The sequence below is a fragment of the Eutrema salsugineum genome, unplaced genomic scaffold (assembly GCF_000478725.1).
Source record: "Eutrema salsugineum unplaced genomic scaffold, Eutsalg1_0 scaffold_4, whole genome shotgun sequence".
NCBI classification, from domain to species: Eukaryota; Viridiplantae; Streptophyta; class Magnoliopsida; order Brassicales; family Brassicaceae; genus Eutrema; species Eutrema salsugineum.
In genome coordinates, this window is record NW_006256686.1 from 4,350,288 (window position 1) to 4,366,340 (window position 16,053).

At 41.7% G+C, this 16,053-nt stretch overlaps 1 protein-coding gene across 1 annotated transcript; it reads right to left on the reverse strand.

Annotated features, from left to right (window-relative positions):
* Window positions 1-431: 431 nt before the first annotated feature.
* Window positions 432-2,675, reverse strand: LOC112084390 (uncharacterized protein At3g60930, chloroplastic-like). Its single transcript, XM_024153515.1, has 4 exons — window positions 2,566-2,675; window positions 1,997-2,046; window positions 739-1,730; window positions 432-644 (listed from the first exon to the last, which is right to left on the reverse strand). The coding sequence occupies exons 1-4, from the start codon at window positions 2,673-2,675 to the stop codon at window positions 432-434; spliced, it is 1,365 nt and encodes a 454-aa protein (XP_024009283.1).
* Window positions 2,676-16,053: the final 13,378 nt, after the last annotated feature.

The window sequence follows — 16,053 nt, forward strand, 5'->3', positions numbered from 1 at the left end:
AAAGGCAAAAACAACGTTTCCAAAAATGACTAAGGGGAAAGATGAAGGTAACCGCTACTAAGTCAATTTACCAATAAAATCAATAGTCAGGTGGATAAAGCCGTCCAGGCACCGATTACATAAGAGTTCGAAAAACGGATAAAAGCATCCAAGCCTTTAGTACAAAAACGCATGAAGTAAAAGATGAAGGAAGGAGGAGTGAGTCAAGCCGCAGACTGCGTTTCCCGCTCAGCAAGGAGGTTTGAAAGGGCCGGTGTACGCGCATTTGATCCGGTCGGATCAACAACGTCCAGGTTAGCCGCTGTCTCCTGGATCGGTTCGTCACCCAGACCGGTGTCTACGGAGTCCGGCGACACGGGCGAGAAGATGAGCTCACCTCGAATCTCGGAGGCAATGCGATCATACGCCTCGTCATCGACGTATTCGATCTCTCAATCTTTTAGCTTCGCCTCCTCATCGTCAAGTGTTGGACCATCCGGTTTCCTCAGGTCGTTGATCATAGCAAGATTGCCCTTGATCTGCCCCAGCTCGTTCTCGTCGGTTTTAGCCTTCTCGAGCTTGGCTAGACCTTCCTCCACCTTGGCGAGACGTTCCTGAAACTTAGCCATCAGTTCTCGCCTCGTTTCCTTCTTCGCACGCTTGACCTTATCATCAAACAAGGCATCCTTGCCTCGATACGCCTCTTAAGCAACGCCACCTCGGCGCTTTTGGTTCTCCTTGAATGACCGAGGCGGAAACCTTGTCTACATCGGCACGAAGAACTATCTTCTCCTCTTCCAGCCTCGACACCTTGGTCATCGCCTCGTCCAGCTTCTCCTTCGCCGCCGCGGTCTCGTTCCCAGCCTCGTCCAGGGGACGTTCGACCTTAGACAGGTCCGCCTCGTACTCAGCCATCAGCTCGTTGATGGCCGCTACAAATTGCAGAGAATAGTACGCGTTAAACACTTGGTGCCGCGCTGTGCCATCGCGCCATAAGACCTTGGTGCCGCGCTGTGCCATCGCGCCATAAGACCTTGGTCTCCTCAGCTTCTCAAGAAGAGGAAGACGCGTGTTAGCATTGTTGACACGCGAGAACATCACCGCTGAGGCGTCTGGGTCATCGACTACCAATTTGCGCGAAGCGGGATCGTCAGACGCCGGCTTGCATTTCTTCTTAGGCGGCTCGTCTTTTTGAACAGTCACGCCTTTCCCTTTATCAGCGGCTGAACGTTTTCGGCCGAAATTGTGCTTCTGACGATGCGGAGCCAGGGGCCTCGATGACTTCGGAAGAGCCAAAATGGCCGAGTGGGAAGGAGTTTTACTCGGCGCCGCGGAGTCGTCTTTGGGCGCCTCGGGAATGATTTCACCCAGTTCCACATGAGGCGCCACTTCTTTCTCGTTTGCCTCGGCAACGTTCGCCCCCACAATTCGGGTCACACCTTCATCATCACGGCTCGGCGGAACATCTTGAGGGACAGCCTCGGCCTCCATTTGAGCCGCCTCAACGGCTCGTCTCGCAGCCTCTTCTTCTTCACGCCTCTTTTTATCTCTAAGAATAATGATCACCATTTTCTCCCTTGTGTCTCCTGAGGAATTTGAAGATGAAGAGCTAACAGGAACTCCGGCAAGAATGGCTCGCGCTCTTTCCACTCTCTCAAATGTAAAATGCTTCCTCCAATTAACTCTCCGGGCCGCGAGAGAATCTTGAACAACAAAGAGGTCGTCGGGAATTGGGGGAAGAATGCTCCGAACTGCAAAAACAACACGAAAACAACCAGCTCAATAAGGGAAGATTATACCATAACAGTTCCGAGCCGAGGCAAAGCTTCGGATTGGCTACCAAGTGGTCCCCAAGCGTTCTTGGTTTTTTAATTGGGAAGTCGAAGATTTAAAGAAGGAGAGCTCATTCTTCGAAAAGTTTTCCAAAACACTGCCGAGAAGAATGCAGGAAACCTCGGAGCAAATTGGGAAGGTCCTTACAAGATTACAAAAGTAGTTCGCCCAGGAGTCTACGAACTTGCGACGGTAGCCGACGAAGCAACTCCAAGATCGTGGAATGCAATGCACCTAAAGAAGTATTATCACTAAGGCTACAACACACTCAACATGAACTACGGAACGGCTTGATCCCTGCAAAGGGTACGTAGGCAGCCCGTCCTCGGACGGGTTCAGCTGTCCCCCCTCCTAAAAAGGGGAGGGGGGGAGTGGGTACGTATACACATACCTTCATTAACTCTACAATTTTAGCTCGTCTACTATCTCTAGGGTCATAGCCACTTCGGCCAGTTTTCCATTCGTTTTAAACCAGTTAGTTGTTTCATGTTCACCTCGGATTTTTAATTCACTTGCCACTTCGGCTAGTTTTCATTCATCACTTATGTACACTTCGCCTAGACTCTTACTTGTCCTTGCATCTACTTCGGCAAACTACGTTTCCAAACACCTCGCCTCGTTGCTGGCCACAGCGAGGCAACAGTCACAAAGTTCTCTAAATGGACTTTTAACCACCTTTCCTAGGACGAGAGTGCAAGCTACATCCTCTATTGATTAAAATTAAGCACGCTAGAAAAATTTAAGACCAAAAACGTATCTTTTCTGATCTCCAACAAGTTCAGCAAATGATTCAGTTCAATGTCGAACCCGCATTCAAAGCCTCGAACCAGAATGCCGATCATGTGTCGCAAACCCCTCGGCATAATCTGCCCGATCGAGATCCCATGTTTCCAAAGGTACTCGAAGATAACTCCGGGGATCAGAAACCAGAGAAAACAAAGCTCAAAGAACGCCTCATACAGAGTAAACTGATTCTCAGGGGGTTTGCCAGCTCGGTCATTCTTTTATGGAAGGACGAATTCCACCGCCTCGGATATCCTGAAACGACATCTCAACGCCTCGAGTGAGTCGGGAGAGGAGAGCGTGCAGCCGGGCGGGTCAGGTTTTTGTCTTTTCACTCGTTTTTGTTTCCCTTGCCCGGACGAAGAAGCACCTCGGGATGCCATAAGACGTTCTAATTCGAGCCTCACCTCGAGTAGATCAAAGGGAAACGCTTCCTCTTCAGCTTTCACTGCGGCTAAATTTTCATCTTCGAGACCCTGAGGATGGCTCGTCGAAACCGACGGCTCGTTATCTGGAGAGCAAGCACCTGATGGGCTTGAGCGATTCGACGCCTCGTCGTTTTCGGATGAACGGTTGGAAGGGCTCGGCGAGACAGACGCCTCGGAAGATCCTGTTACACCTCTCACCTCGGCCACACGGCTCGGCTCGTAGTTAAAGAGCGAATCTAACGAATCGTCAGAACGGTTCGACATGATTTACAGCTTGTACAGAAATTACAATATTACGCGGCCAACTTTCGTCAGAAAAAGATCTAGGGCGGCGGAGACCTCGGAACCCTAGCCGGAAAATAAATAAACTAGAGAGAGAAAGAAGAGATAAGGGAGAGCTACCTTTTAGTGAAAACGAGTGGATCTGAAGATTATGAGAATGAACAAAGGAGCTCACCTATTTATAGAACAACCGAAGCGCGTGAAGTCCGCGTGGACCTCGGGATGGCGCAAAGGCATTCAATGAGGGTGCGTGAAGTCCGCGGTGAATGCGTAATCTCTCGGCGTGTCCGTCATACATGCCAACACTCAAAGTGTCTTGGAAAGAACTGACAGCCGCTAAATGTTTCCCGTATGGAGCTGTCCAGGTGAACCGAGCCCACAACACAGCTATGGTTATCTAAGGATATTTCGTCAAGCTGTGTAAACCAAACCATGCTTTGTCGATACGGCTCAGCAATTTCATAGGAGTGCCTCGTCGTTATCGTTAATGCGAAACGGCTCGGTAACTTTTTTAAAACGCCTCGTCGTTATCGTTAACGCAAAACGGCTCGGCAACATTCTTAGTAAACGCCTCGTCGTTATTGCTAACACGAAACGGCTCGACAACTTCCTTAGAACGCCACGTCGTTATCATTAATGCGAGACGGCTCGGCAACTTTTTTAGAAAATGCCTCGTCGTTATTTCTTACATGAAACGGCTCGGCATAGCTTTCACATCATCGCCTCGTCGTTACCTCAAAACACGGCTCGGTGTTAGTGATACAGCTCGGCATCCTTTTTGAAAAGACAACACTGATTTGGCATCCTCTGAGAGCACCTTGTCATTGTTATTCCACGACAGCTCGGCTTCTTACTCGCCTCGTCAAATAAATAGCTTCGCATATCACCAAAATTGCAGCACCGGCACGACGGCTCGGTATCGTTTCAAAAACGCTCGGCGAAACTACACCATAGCAACTCAGTGAGTATGGTTAATACGAACTTCAAAGCTTCATACCTCATCGCTCTCATCTCCGAGACCAACGAGCTGGGGGGCTAACTGTTGGGGTCGGTTTCCACCCTAGCTGAATTAACCATTTCAAAATGACTAAGTGTCGGAAGATCTCGAAGAATCCGAGCTCTGTGAAGAAGCAAGCCGAGCTCAACCATGAGGCAGGATGGGTCGAGCCCTGCTATGACCGTGGGCCGAGCCCCTGAAGCAACATGGATGGAGTCACAAGGTGATACGGGCTGAGCTGTGGGCCGAGCAACGTAAGAAGGAGAATGGGCCGAGCCACTTCCCTCCACAATTGGGCCGAACCGAAGCCTTGAAGGATGAAAGCCCATAGAAATCCTAGGCGAAGTATCATGACGGCGGCCGCATGAAACGATAAGGAAATATTCCGAAAATCTCACCCGAGATTCTCGGCTAGGTGGTTCAGAAAATTAGTATATATAGACGATGTATACAATTCATTCTGTAACTTCTCACAACTCGAGAGCAATAAGACCTAAACACTTTTCAGCAAAAAAACCTTCTTTTGATCTTACTGTTCTTGCGATAACCCTAGAAATTTCGGATCACTTAAACATTCCTTAAACAAATTTTTGGTTGTGCGAGTTTTGGCTCACACAAGATTGACTGTATGTACAATGACTTGAATAGAAAGTTTGAATCTCTTTCAACCCATGTCAAGAAGTTGGAACTACAAGTAGGCCAAACTGCAGACTCAATGAAGAGACAATCAGGAGCTTTGCTAGGAAGAGTAGAAGATAATCCAAAGAAGTTCTGCAATGCTATGTCAATAATACCTGAAGAGGAGACCATCGAAGAACCTGAAGAGAAATCAAGCTCTAAGCCAATTGTGAAGGATACAAAAACCGAGTGTGAAGGAGGTCTAATCACACCTATTGAGGTACCAAAATGTTTTCCTGTCCAAAGACTAAAAAAGTCTAAGGATCTGGGTGTTTATCTTTCACTTGTTCTATTACTGGAATTGAATTTTCAGATTGTTTATGGGATTCTGGTGCTAATGTGAACATCATGTCAAAATTAATTGCTGAAAGACTGGGTCATTGGGAACAAGATCTTTCTAACTGATTTCCAAGTATTGGAGATGGACCAAGACAAGGACAGGCCATTGATCTTTGGTCGGCCATTTTTAGCAACTGTAGGTCTATTATTGACCATGCAAATCGCTGTTTAGTTTTCTTAAATGTGGACAGGAAATTTTTCTATAGAACTGTTCCAGATGAAGCTCCAACTCGAAGGGATAAACCCAAGGAGAAGGCTTTGGAAAATAAGAAAGCTGAAAGCAACAAGGCAAAGGAATTAAGATCACTTGCATCTAAGCAATTTCAAAGATCAAGATAGTGAGGCCACCAGACATAAGCAAGGTGAAAGAAGATAACCTCAAAGAAGTTATGGAGAAGACAAAATATGTATTCGAGACTGCAAAGATCCTTAGAAAAGGAAAGGAGACTGTGATACAAGATGAAGGGGATCCACTCTTCAAGCTTAAGAGGATCCCCAAATCTAGAAGATCCTTTTTCTTCTTCTCACTCTTTATATCACCAATAGTCTAGCTAAAAGATTTTAAACAAAAGCGCTTGATGGGAGGAAACTCATTTGGTATGTTTTCTTTCTTTTTATTTCATTTTTTTCTATTGATCTTTCCTTTTTATGCATTTCAGGTTTTTATAAAACCTAGAAAACCCAAAAAAAAATTTAAAAAACTAGAAACCCACAAAAAGATATAAGGAAGTATTAAACACTTTCAAGAGAAATTGGAAGAAAGAAGAAAAAGTGGCAGAATGGCCGAAGCCATTTCATCTCTTCACTGCAGTCAAGACACCTCCACTGCAGGGGAAACATACTCCCACCGCGGCTGTAACACCCCCGACTCGGTCTAGATCCAAGTGCAGTGATCGGCCGCACAACAATCAAACAAGAACATGCATGGACGACTGTTCGAACCCAAACCGAATCAACGGGATTACTGTTGCGCGCACAGACTGATGGCCCAAGGTTCTTAGTCGTGCACCAATCAAACAAGAACATGCACGTCCAAGAGCCCAAGGTCGACGTCCGCACACGCTGTTCCTACCGAACGCGTCTCCCAGATTTCCAACCTGAGACGTGTCCGATAGTTGGTTCGTCTCGGACAAAGACTAGTATCATTCGAAAACCCAAACTTTTATAAAACATATTTTACTATATTGTTTGTTATACAATGGACGCCCCTAAGAAAACATTATACTGAAATCAACTTAAATCATATTTGGTTTTGCAAAAGGCACGAAATCTACACCAACGGTCCTAAACTTCTCTTGTCCCAATTGGCTACCCGCTATGGTCACCTGCAAGTAGAGTCCTGAGCAACTAATTGCTCAGTGAGTTCGGTTCCCCCTAACCGTTCAAGCAATAACCCAAAAATTCCAAACATCACGCAAAACACACATCACACAAAAACAATAATAATCTCACATCAGATGCATGATAATATATACTTATTATACATGTATATACCCAACATACACTCAAATGCCAAATCTCTCAGATGCCATAACCAGTCCCGCACAAAGAAAAATCTCACATTTTGCACTAATCAAACCCTAGACACACAGGCTAAAAAGTCGCTACTGTCTTCTCTCATGCATCACTCATCGACCCGGGATTTCACATCATCAACTCAGGGAGGGTCACATGGCATCAAACTCACATCTCTCATCCGCACGACACAAAAATATGTGCTAATGCACGTGCCGCAGATTCGCATCGCAATGCAACACGCAATATATATATATATATATATCCCTACTTGCTTTGCAGTAACAACAAACAATCCACACCGAGACTCACCTTGGCCTTTCAAGACAATAACGGTTTCTTATGGTTTTGGATAATCTCTCCGTTCACATACACAACTTAATATTTATAGAGATCCGACCAGAACCGAGCCAACAGAGGTCAGATTTGGATTCAGAATGAAAAATTAGGTTAGTCAGGTGACTTCGAACTAAAACAACCTACCTGACTGTTCTCGACTAGCTACCCGACTACGGCTCGCGCAGTGGTTTGCGGTGGTCGACGGCAGTCACGGTCGCCGGAACTTTTCTAGCAGAGCTTCTCTTCTCTTTTCTATCTTGAAAACTAAATCCTAAAGCTTCTATTTATAGGGAAATATGGAGAATCTAAAAAGATTCTCGAGCAGCTGTGTCGTGCTTGCAGAAAAGATTCTCGAGCAGCTGCGTCTTTCTTGCGTGTGGAAGCGTAAGCAGGTAAAGCAGGACACGAAGCTGCTGTGTCGTGCTTGGCATGTGCCGACGCGTGGAAAGCGTGTCCCGGTGCATGCAGAGCGTTTCCCGGTGCGTGCAGAGCGTTTTACGGCGTGTGGAAAGCGTTTCCCAGCGTTTGCCTGGCGTGTGTCTAAGCTGCTCAAGTAGGCAAGCAGGCTGCTGAGTCAAGCTGCTGAGTCAAGCTCCTGAGTCATCGAGCAGCTTCTCCTGACCAACTCATTTCCGATCTTCCGATCGAACCGAAACGACCCACCGATCCACCCGTGCGACTAAATACTTGACTTCCTTAGACAAAAATTTAACTCCTATAGCTAAAACTTAAAGCTCTTGACCATTAACCTTAGCTGCTTCCTTTCTTTTCTAAGCTTTTTCATTGACCGCGTCCTGATCTCTTGAACAGGTTATTACAGCGGCTGACTTATTTTTCTCTTCCCGACTTATTTTCCATTTTTCCGCAAATCAGAACTTATGCAATACCAATCTATCCCGGATTTGAACCAAGATGTTTCTGGAATGATTTCCTGTGGCCCACATGCTAAGTAAGTCCTTTTAAACTTTTAAAATATTTTTTCCTAGAAAAAACATCTTTTTGAAAAAGAAAAAAAAAAAATATTTTTTGGATAAAAAGGTCTTTCTCTTCATCTTCTCCAAAAAGCTTGGAGATTTATTGAACTTAAGAATATACTTATGGGTAGTTAAATTCCATGTTTTAACACCTAGTTGCTATGAATTTGAGATTTTGAAAATCTGAGATTTGGAACACTTAGAAAGAAATCAAACTTGGAGAGCTTTATTATCTAGCATTGCTAAATTTAGAGTGATTGGTGACTCTTAATAGGTAATCTATCTAGATTGCATATGAATAAGCATCAAACACACTTGATTTCAAAAAAATCATATGTGGAACATCACAAATCCAAAGCTAGTCATGAACTTTCTGATTTGCCATATGTAATTCAATTATAGTTTGTTTGCTCTTGAATATGTTTGCTGATGCTGAACAAGTATCATTGCTCATAAGAATTAATTCATTTACAACCTTATTCATTTGTTTTTTCGAGAATTTTTCTTTGCTTTGAAGATTATGGAACATTCACGAATGCGTCTCATACGCACCAAGAAGAATGTACACGCGAAAAGGCCTCATTCCCAGGAGACATTGGATGCTTCGAGCGAGACAAATTTGAGTAGTAGAGCTCCTCTGGCCAGTTTGATATCCATGAAGAGGGAGATTATTGCAGGACCTGGAACAAGGGCCTCTACATCTCACAACCTTGCATCACCACCTCATAGCATCACTTGTTCGTCCAGAACCAGAGTGAAATTTGTTAGACAAGTTCTTGATTCAAACACCAACTATATGGAGAAGTTTGAAAATTTTAAGATCAAGCCTACACCAGCCATTGATTATTCCACTCCAGAGATAATTGGAATCAGAGAGGATGTGGTATGGTATCTTGATTCACTTGGAATCAGATCTTTTATGGAGAAGAAACCAACTTATGAGAGCTACACTAGGTAATTTCTGGCATCTGTCACTTTGTGCTACAAGAAGAAGGCTAGCCCCAGAGCTCTAGATGGTACACTTTCCTTCTCTATTAAGAATAATCTTTATTCACTAACCATTTTAGAGATGTGTGAAGCTCTGAAGCTTCCATACAGTGATGAGATGACTTTACAGAAAGATCCAGAAGAGGATCCATGGAGAGTAATGGGTCAAGGAGTGTATGACAAAGGAAGATCAAAGGCTTCTCTCCTCACTCACCCTGCAGTGCGATTTATGCTAGAGCTAGTTACCCTTCATCTCCCATTCACAGATCACCCATGTTTTCCTCGCTTTGCAAACATCATTGGCAAGAATATGGTGAAGGTTAAGCATGAGGTTCTCAACTCTGATTGCTAAGACTTTTCACTAGTCTTTGGGAGTCATCACCGCTATCATGCATGCATCAGGAGTTGATTTATCAGCTGAGACTCCTCTTCGTTAAGACTGGTTCGATCTATCTCAGTTCTCCAAAGACATTACCATATCTCAGACACAGATTGACCCCATGGGGTTTGCTTACAAGTTCTGCACTAGCACATTTGAGTTCAGAGTTATTTTACCATCAGATTCAGTTCCTAGACTCAGAGATGGCGCACATCCTGGATGGAGACCAGGTACACATGACTTCTTACTATCTGTTCCACTTCTCCTATTGACTGTGTGTCAGTTCCTGGCTGCAAAAGCCAAGAGGGATGCAGCTGAGACTCGCAGAAGACTCCAGCCTGCACCAGCACCCATCAGAGCGAGATCCTCTCACACCAGTACATCCACCAGGAGTGATGTAGACTTTGCAGCTTTGGAGAAAAAGATAAAGTAGAGGAGAGGCTGAACAGGCGTATGAAGCTATTCCTCAAGAAGAACCACCAGTTCGATGACAACTCCTCTACCACAGAGACTGATAGCAGCCGCGAGACATAGGTATGCATCTATTCATCATCACGCCATCACAACTACGGTTCTAGTATCATTTTTTTCTTTTTTTCATCTTCTTTCATTTTTAGACTTTATTGTTTTTGTTCACTATCTTCTCACCAACTTTTACACACTGGGGAATGTATGATTTAAGTCTGGAGAGGATATATTTTCTTTGTTCTCACCAACTGATCTATTTTCTTTGTTTCTTATCTTTTTTAAAAAAAAATTCTTTCATTATTAAAGATTTTAGTATTTTTCAGGAATTTTTGACACAAAAATATGATGATTTTGACCTATATGCTTCTACACTATACAGATAGCTCTTTTGTGGTTAGTAATAGACTAGGTGGTAGCTAGAGTACTTGCACTATGAACTTTCACCAGCGGACTTCTATTCATGGAGATTCTTTCTGACATGATATACTACGTCATTTTATTTGAACTTAATATTGACATATAATTTTCTGATTATTGATTTTATGCAGGCATCAAAATATACATCTAAGACATATTTTCCTTTATTTTTACCACTCGTTGTTGTCCTAAATGGCCAGTTTATCTTTAGCTGGTATCATACCCTTAACCTAAACCTTTATTTTTGAACATCATGCATTCTCTCTCTCTTTAGTTTTTATCAGCAGATATGTGCAAAAACGTCGGAGAGGGAGGAACGACACAGTTTTCAGTCGCTCAAAGAGAAAGGCTGAATGGAATTAGGAGAAAGGCTGAATGGAATTGGGAAGGAAGAGTATCAGTAATCTTATCAAGCTTAATGATGCCTCACAAAGCTCATTCTAAATGGTAACTTTCGTGCTCTCTAAGACTCTATATCTAAAGTTGTTTCTTCTTTCTAAAAAGAAATTGAAAAAAATGAATGAAAGAAAAGAAGAAAAAAAGCCTAAAGATTCTTAGATTGTCGAAATTATTGGAAGCAAAGGCAACTAGTATTTATCTATGGAGTTATGGTCTTTACAACCTAGACAAAGATCTGAGTCTGGAGGAATTATGTGGAGAAACTTGAAAAAGAATATCAGAGATCTTATGGCAGAATATTCTTTCTTGCTGTTTTGAATAATATTCTGTTCTTTTTGAGATTAAGGTAACCCTAAACACTTCAAACCTCACCCCTTAAAAGCCCCTTGAATATATAGCCTTGAATGCCATGTTTATTTTTCTTTTGATGAGAACCACTGGAACTTTTGATGAATGTTAAGAGCTAGTTGATTGAAACTTAGTTCTAAGTGTATATATTTTTCCATGACGGATCAACATACTAGTTATGCTTGTATTTTGGTGATAATTTTCTAGACTATACTCAATTAGAGCATGATGATTGATTTTAATTTAGAAGCATGGTCACTGAGATTTTGTTAGTTCCTGAGATTTCAAAACCACTTTTCTAGGACTAGATCTTTGATTTGTTTGAGGACAAACAAAAGTCTAAATCTGGAGGAGTTGATAATACCGAATTTTACAATTTCTATGGATTACTTTTAATGTTATGTGCAGGTATTTTTTAACTCCGTTTTTAATGTTTTATAAGTTATTTCTATGTTTTGGAGTTTTAAAAGACTTTTCAGGAAACTTGGACTTTTGGAGTGGATTTTGGAGCAAAAGTACATTTTGGATAAATTCAGGCCGTCAGAAGTTTGGCAACCAAATAAAAATTTTCTCACCGTCTGATCATCCCCATATTTGGAGACATTATAGAGGAGACAACCAGATTTCCAATGCATTTGTAATCAGTACAATCCAACGGTTAGATCTCCAGGTATCATCAATGCACTGAAGGCAAATCAACACAGTCCGGAAATGTGACGTAGCTCTCACCCGCGGCCAAAGCACCCTGCACAATGGCTCAGCCACTCTTACCCGAGATGGACTCAATTATGAGCCTCAAAAGCCCAACAAGAGGCCCTAGTCATTTCTTGCACTTATTCTACAAACCCTAAATGCCCAGAAGAGAAGAGAAAGTATAAATATATTGTCTTTACGTCTTTCGTAACTAAACTTCTTTCATGCTTTAGAGAGAGTACTTCATTTTTAGGTTTTACATTTTACTTTTATGTTTTTGTAGAAGGCTTTCTCACTAAACCTGTCTTCAATAAGAGAAGCTTTTCTTCATCTTCTATCTCTTTACTTTACTATTTTTCTATTTTAAAACCAATGATGATTTTAAGGTCAGCTATGTCTGAGTAGTTACCTTGTTGGATAAAGAGGCCATCAAAGGGACCACATGATCAAAAACTGATGGGCCTCATGGTCGCAGGTCTTTGCAGGCCCGTTGGTCCGGAGTTTTAAATTTATTAAACTCTAATGTCTGAAAGTTCACAGATGTACGTTGCAGGACTTAGGGTGTCGATCCACAGAGAAGATGTCTAATCTGCAAAAAACTTCAAACTGGAATAGAAGCGAAGTCAATAAACTCATGGGGGGTTTTGGGTTTTTGGTTTACGGGATCCTAAACTAATCCTAACCTAATATTTACGGGAAACTAAATGCAATACAAATGACTTCCTAAAGAAAACCTAAAGGATGTTCGACTCAAACCAGGGATCTAAACTCATAGGGGACGATGCAGACTTCTCCGGTTTACTCTAGTCGATGTCTGAGAATTTCCAATTAGTCTCCGTGCAATTTATCCTTATCTATTTCCAGTATCTTCATTGCACTAGAATAGGCATATGTATGGCTAACCAACTCTCGTCACCTTAACCAACTAATCACTTAATACGACAAGTAACTCTCGCTTTCATGCCCTAAATAAAATCATGCAATCACAACTGAATTTATTTGCTCACATATTCTCTACAGGTAGCTTTCGACTCCTGTAGCGACTATATTCTTCTGAAGCTAAGTACGGATGATCTGATACAGTACTCTCGTCTGATCGATCCTAGGCTCAGAGATTAGGTCATGAATCTAACCTCATGCAGTATAAACAACTTAGAAGAGATGAGATCTAGAATATGGTTTAGAACTATAGAAATCCTAATCAAACATGTATCCCATCGATACTCTTTAGAAACTTGACTCTCTGGGACTAATCTAACAAGATGCAAGGAATGATAAAAGACATGAAAGAATGCTGAAACTGAAATAGAAAAGCTAAATAAATGAAAAGGAGAAAGAAGAATGGCTCAGGGGAAGAATCTCCATCTCCATCGCCTAACCCTAAGAAAACAAAGTTTGGTGGCTCAAAAACTCATTACAGGAGCACACACCCGATTAGAGCTGCTAAGAAATGTATTTATAGGTCCTAAGGTCTTCCAGGTCTTAATTAGGGCTTCTCTGAAGAGGAATGACGAAATGGGCTTTGATGTTGGGCCTTGTGGCTCAGCATAGGTCCACCGCGGGTGAAAGTCGTCCGGGGCAGGTGAAATACACTTTTGCCGCAGGTGAGAGTCTTCCAAGACTGGTGAATTTGGTCAACTTGCTCTTCACGTATTTTTTTATTGCACCGTTGGATTGTCCTGACATAAAGTGATATGGAAAGCTTGTTGTCTCCTCTTGAATGTCTCAAAATTTGAGCTGGATCAAACAGTGAGAAGGTCATCATTTGACGCTGAACTTCTGATGGTCTGACACTGAGCGGAAAATGTGGATTTCTTCCATTTTGCCATGTTTTTCCATAAGTTTCCTGAAAAGAGCCTTGAATTACAAACATATAAAAACTATAATAAAAGTTCCTAAAACTAATTAAAACTTTTGAATAAGTATTTGAAATCAATAGTGAAAATGGGTACAAATACTGTGTTATCAAAAACATCTGAGTTTCTTAAACTAAGGATTTCGTTTTTTAGATGATTCTCCCATTCGTCATGTTCTTAATGTTGTATGCTGGATTGATCACCCAGTGTCCGATCTAAGGTTTAATCAGAGCCACGAGAGTGATGTATCAAATTGCCTGAACTGGATCTTATGTACGTAACCGTCGAAGGGGACGAAAGCTACCTACGGAGGGAGCGTGAGCCGAGATGAATTCCGATCAAATATTGCATGATCTCTCTCACGGCAAGAGCAAAACTACTTGTCAAGTATCTATTCTAGTTCCAGAGTCATAGTAAATCTTTATCTAAATTTCTTGTGTTATAGATCATAAACCCTAAAGATAAACCCTAAACCCAGCACCATTTTTCTATTGCTTAAAACATATTTCTTTTTAAAGTTTTATTTTTTGCTTAGTTTATTATAATTAGTGACAACCAAAACCTCATTTTAATCTTATTAGGTCTAAAATTGTCTTTAGTATCAGTTAGGAGTCTTCAACACACAAATCCATGTGGATTTGATCCCTAAGTACTACTGCGTTTGCTGTGCACTTACAGCTTGTTTAGGGTAAAACTTGTAGTTGCCCACTGTACCCACATCAGCGCTCTCCATTTTTTTCGGTAAGCCGTAGCTCTCTTTTTGCTACTGCATCTCTTCAGTCCCTTTTCATCTCTTCACCTCTTATTTTATTTCCGCTGCAGCTCTTATCCGGCGTGGTCTTCATCCTCATCTCTCCTCCTCTCTCCATCTCTTCTATCTTGTTTCTGCTGCAAATCTTGTTTCATCTCTCTCACTTCTTATCTTGTTGCTGAAGATCTTTTCTGGCGTCATCTTCATCTCTTCTCTCCCGACCGGTAAGTTCTTCACCAAATCTGCCTCTTTTTAGTCTGTATCTTATTGTTTATATTTTGGTTCCATCGCCCTTACACATTTGTCTTTTTTCTTGACTCTTATTGTTGCAGATCTAAGCCCCAACTCGAGAGCAAGTACGTGATTTTTTTCTTTTTGCTTATCAGTTTGGTATTTCGGCATTTTAAAAATGAGGTTAGTTTTTTGAAAAGATTAATTTTTTTATTTTTTTAGCTAAAAATAATTTTAACCTTTTTATTTAATCTTGGTTTATAACTACAAATAATTTAAAATAATTTCCCCAACATTTTGGATATTTAAAACATAATATTTCAGTCGGCATTGTTTCCAAAGTATGTGTTTCTTATGTTTATATATGGTTTGGAATTTCATACAGTAATGGGTCAATACAGCTATACTCAATCGTCAAGCAGTTCAAGAGAATGTATGAGTTCGACTGCTTGACGTCGATCCAGTGGAAGTTTTGGATTTCCCATCCGTTGTCACTAAGGTTTGGTGTCAGTGCTCCAAACATCCAAAACAGACCTGAATCCAGGTAGAAGGTTCTATGGATGCCGTAATAATGAGGTAATTAGTCGTTTGTTGTATTGTTTGTCTGCGATTGGTTTGTTTGAATATGATTTGTGAAGGTTTGTTGTGTAATGTGTTTGTTTAGGATGGTGGCTACCATATATTCAAGTGGTGGGATGAAGTTATGACCGAGGAGTTTCAAAAACTTAGGTTGGTTGTGGAGCAACAGGCAGACTCCATTTGTTAATTCAAAAATTGGTGATTACCAAGCTGTACAGAATTGTATTGATAAGCCACAAATGGACACAATGCAGTGTATGATGCTGAACCTGAAGACAAAGATAGCTAATGGACCAACTTTTGGAGAAACGTTTGGGAGGCTTCGAGTTGAATCATGTGATGGTGGCCGGTGCCATCCTGATAGGTGTGATTATTATTCTTTGTGTTTGTTTGAGGAGATCTTAGTTTTCAATTGGTTCCTCAGTTATATGTATTGCAAGATTTTGATTATGTTGTCTGAAATGTATGTTTTAATTGATGTTTTATGCCATATGATTGTGGTTTGAGACTTATCATTCAAACTTATCTATCAGAGTTCTAATTCAAACTTTTCTGTCAGACTTCTCTTTTGGACTTCTCTTTCAGACTTCTCGTTCCATTTCGCAGAATTCACCCAATTAAATTGATAAGCCAGAATTTCCGTTGCGAGTCTTCTCAAAAGGCAATGAGCCGTACCCAAGTAAAAGCATATGCTACTATAGTTGTGAGACGAAGATGATGAGTGCGTTAGTGGAATCACTACAAGAAGATGAATGGGAAAAGATTTAGAATTTCAGACTGGTAGTGTTCTTAAAGTTC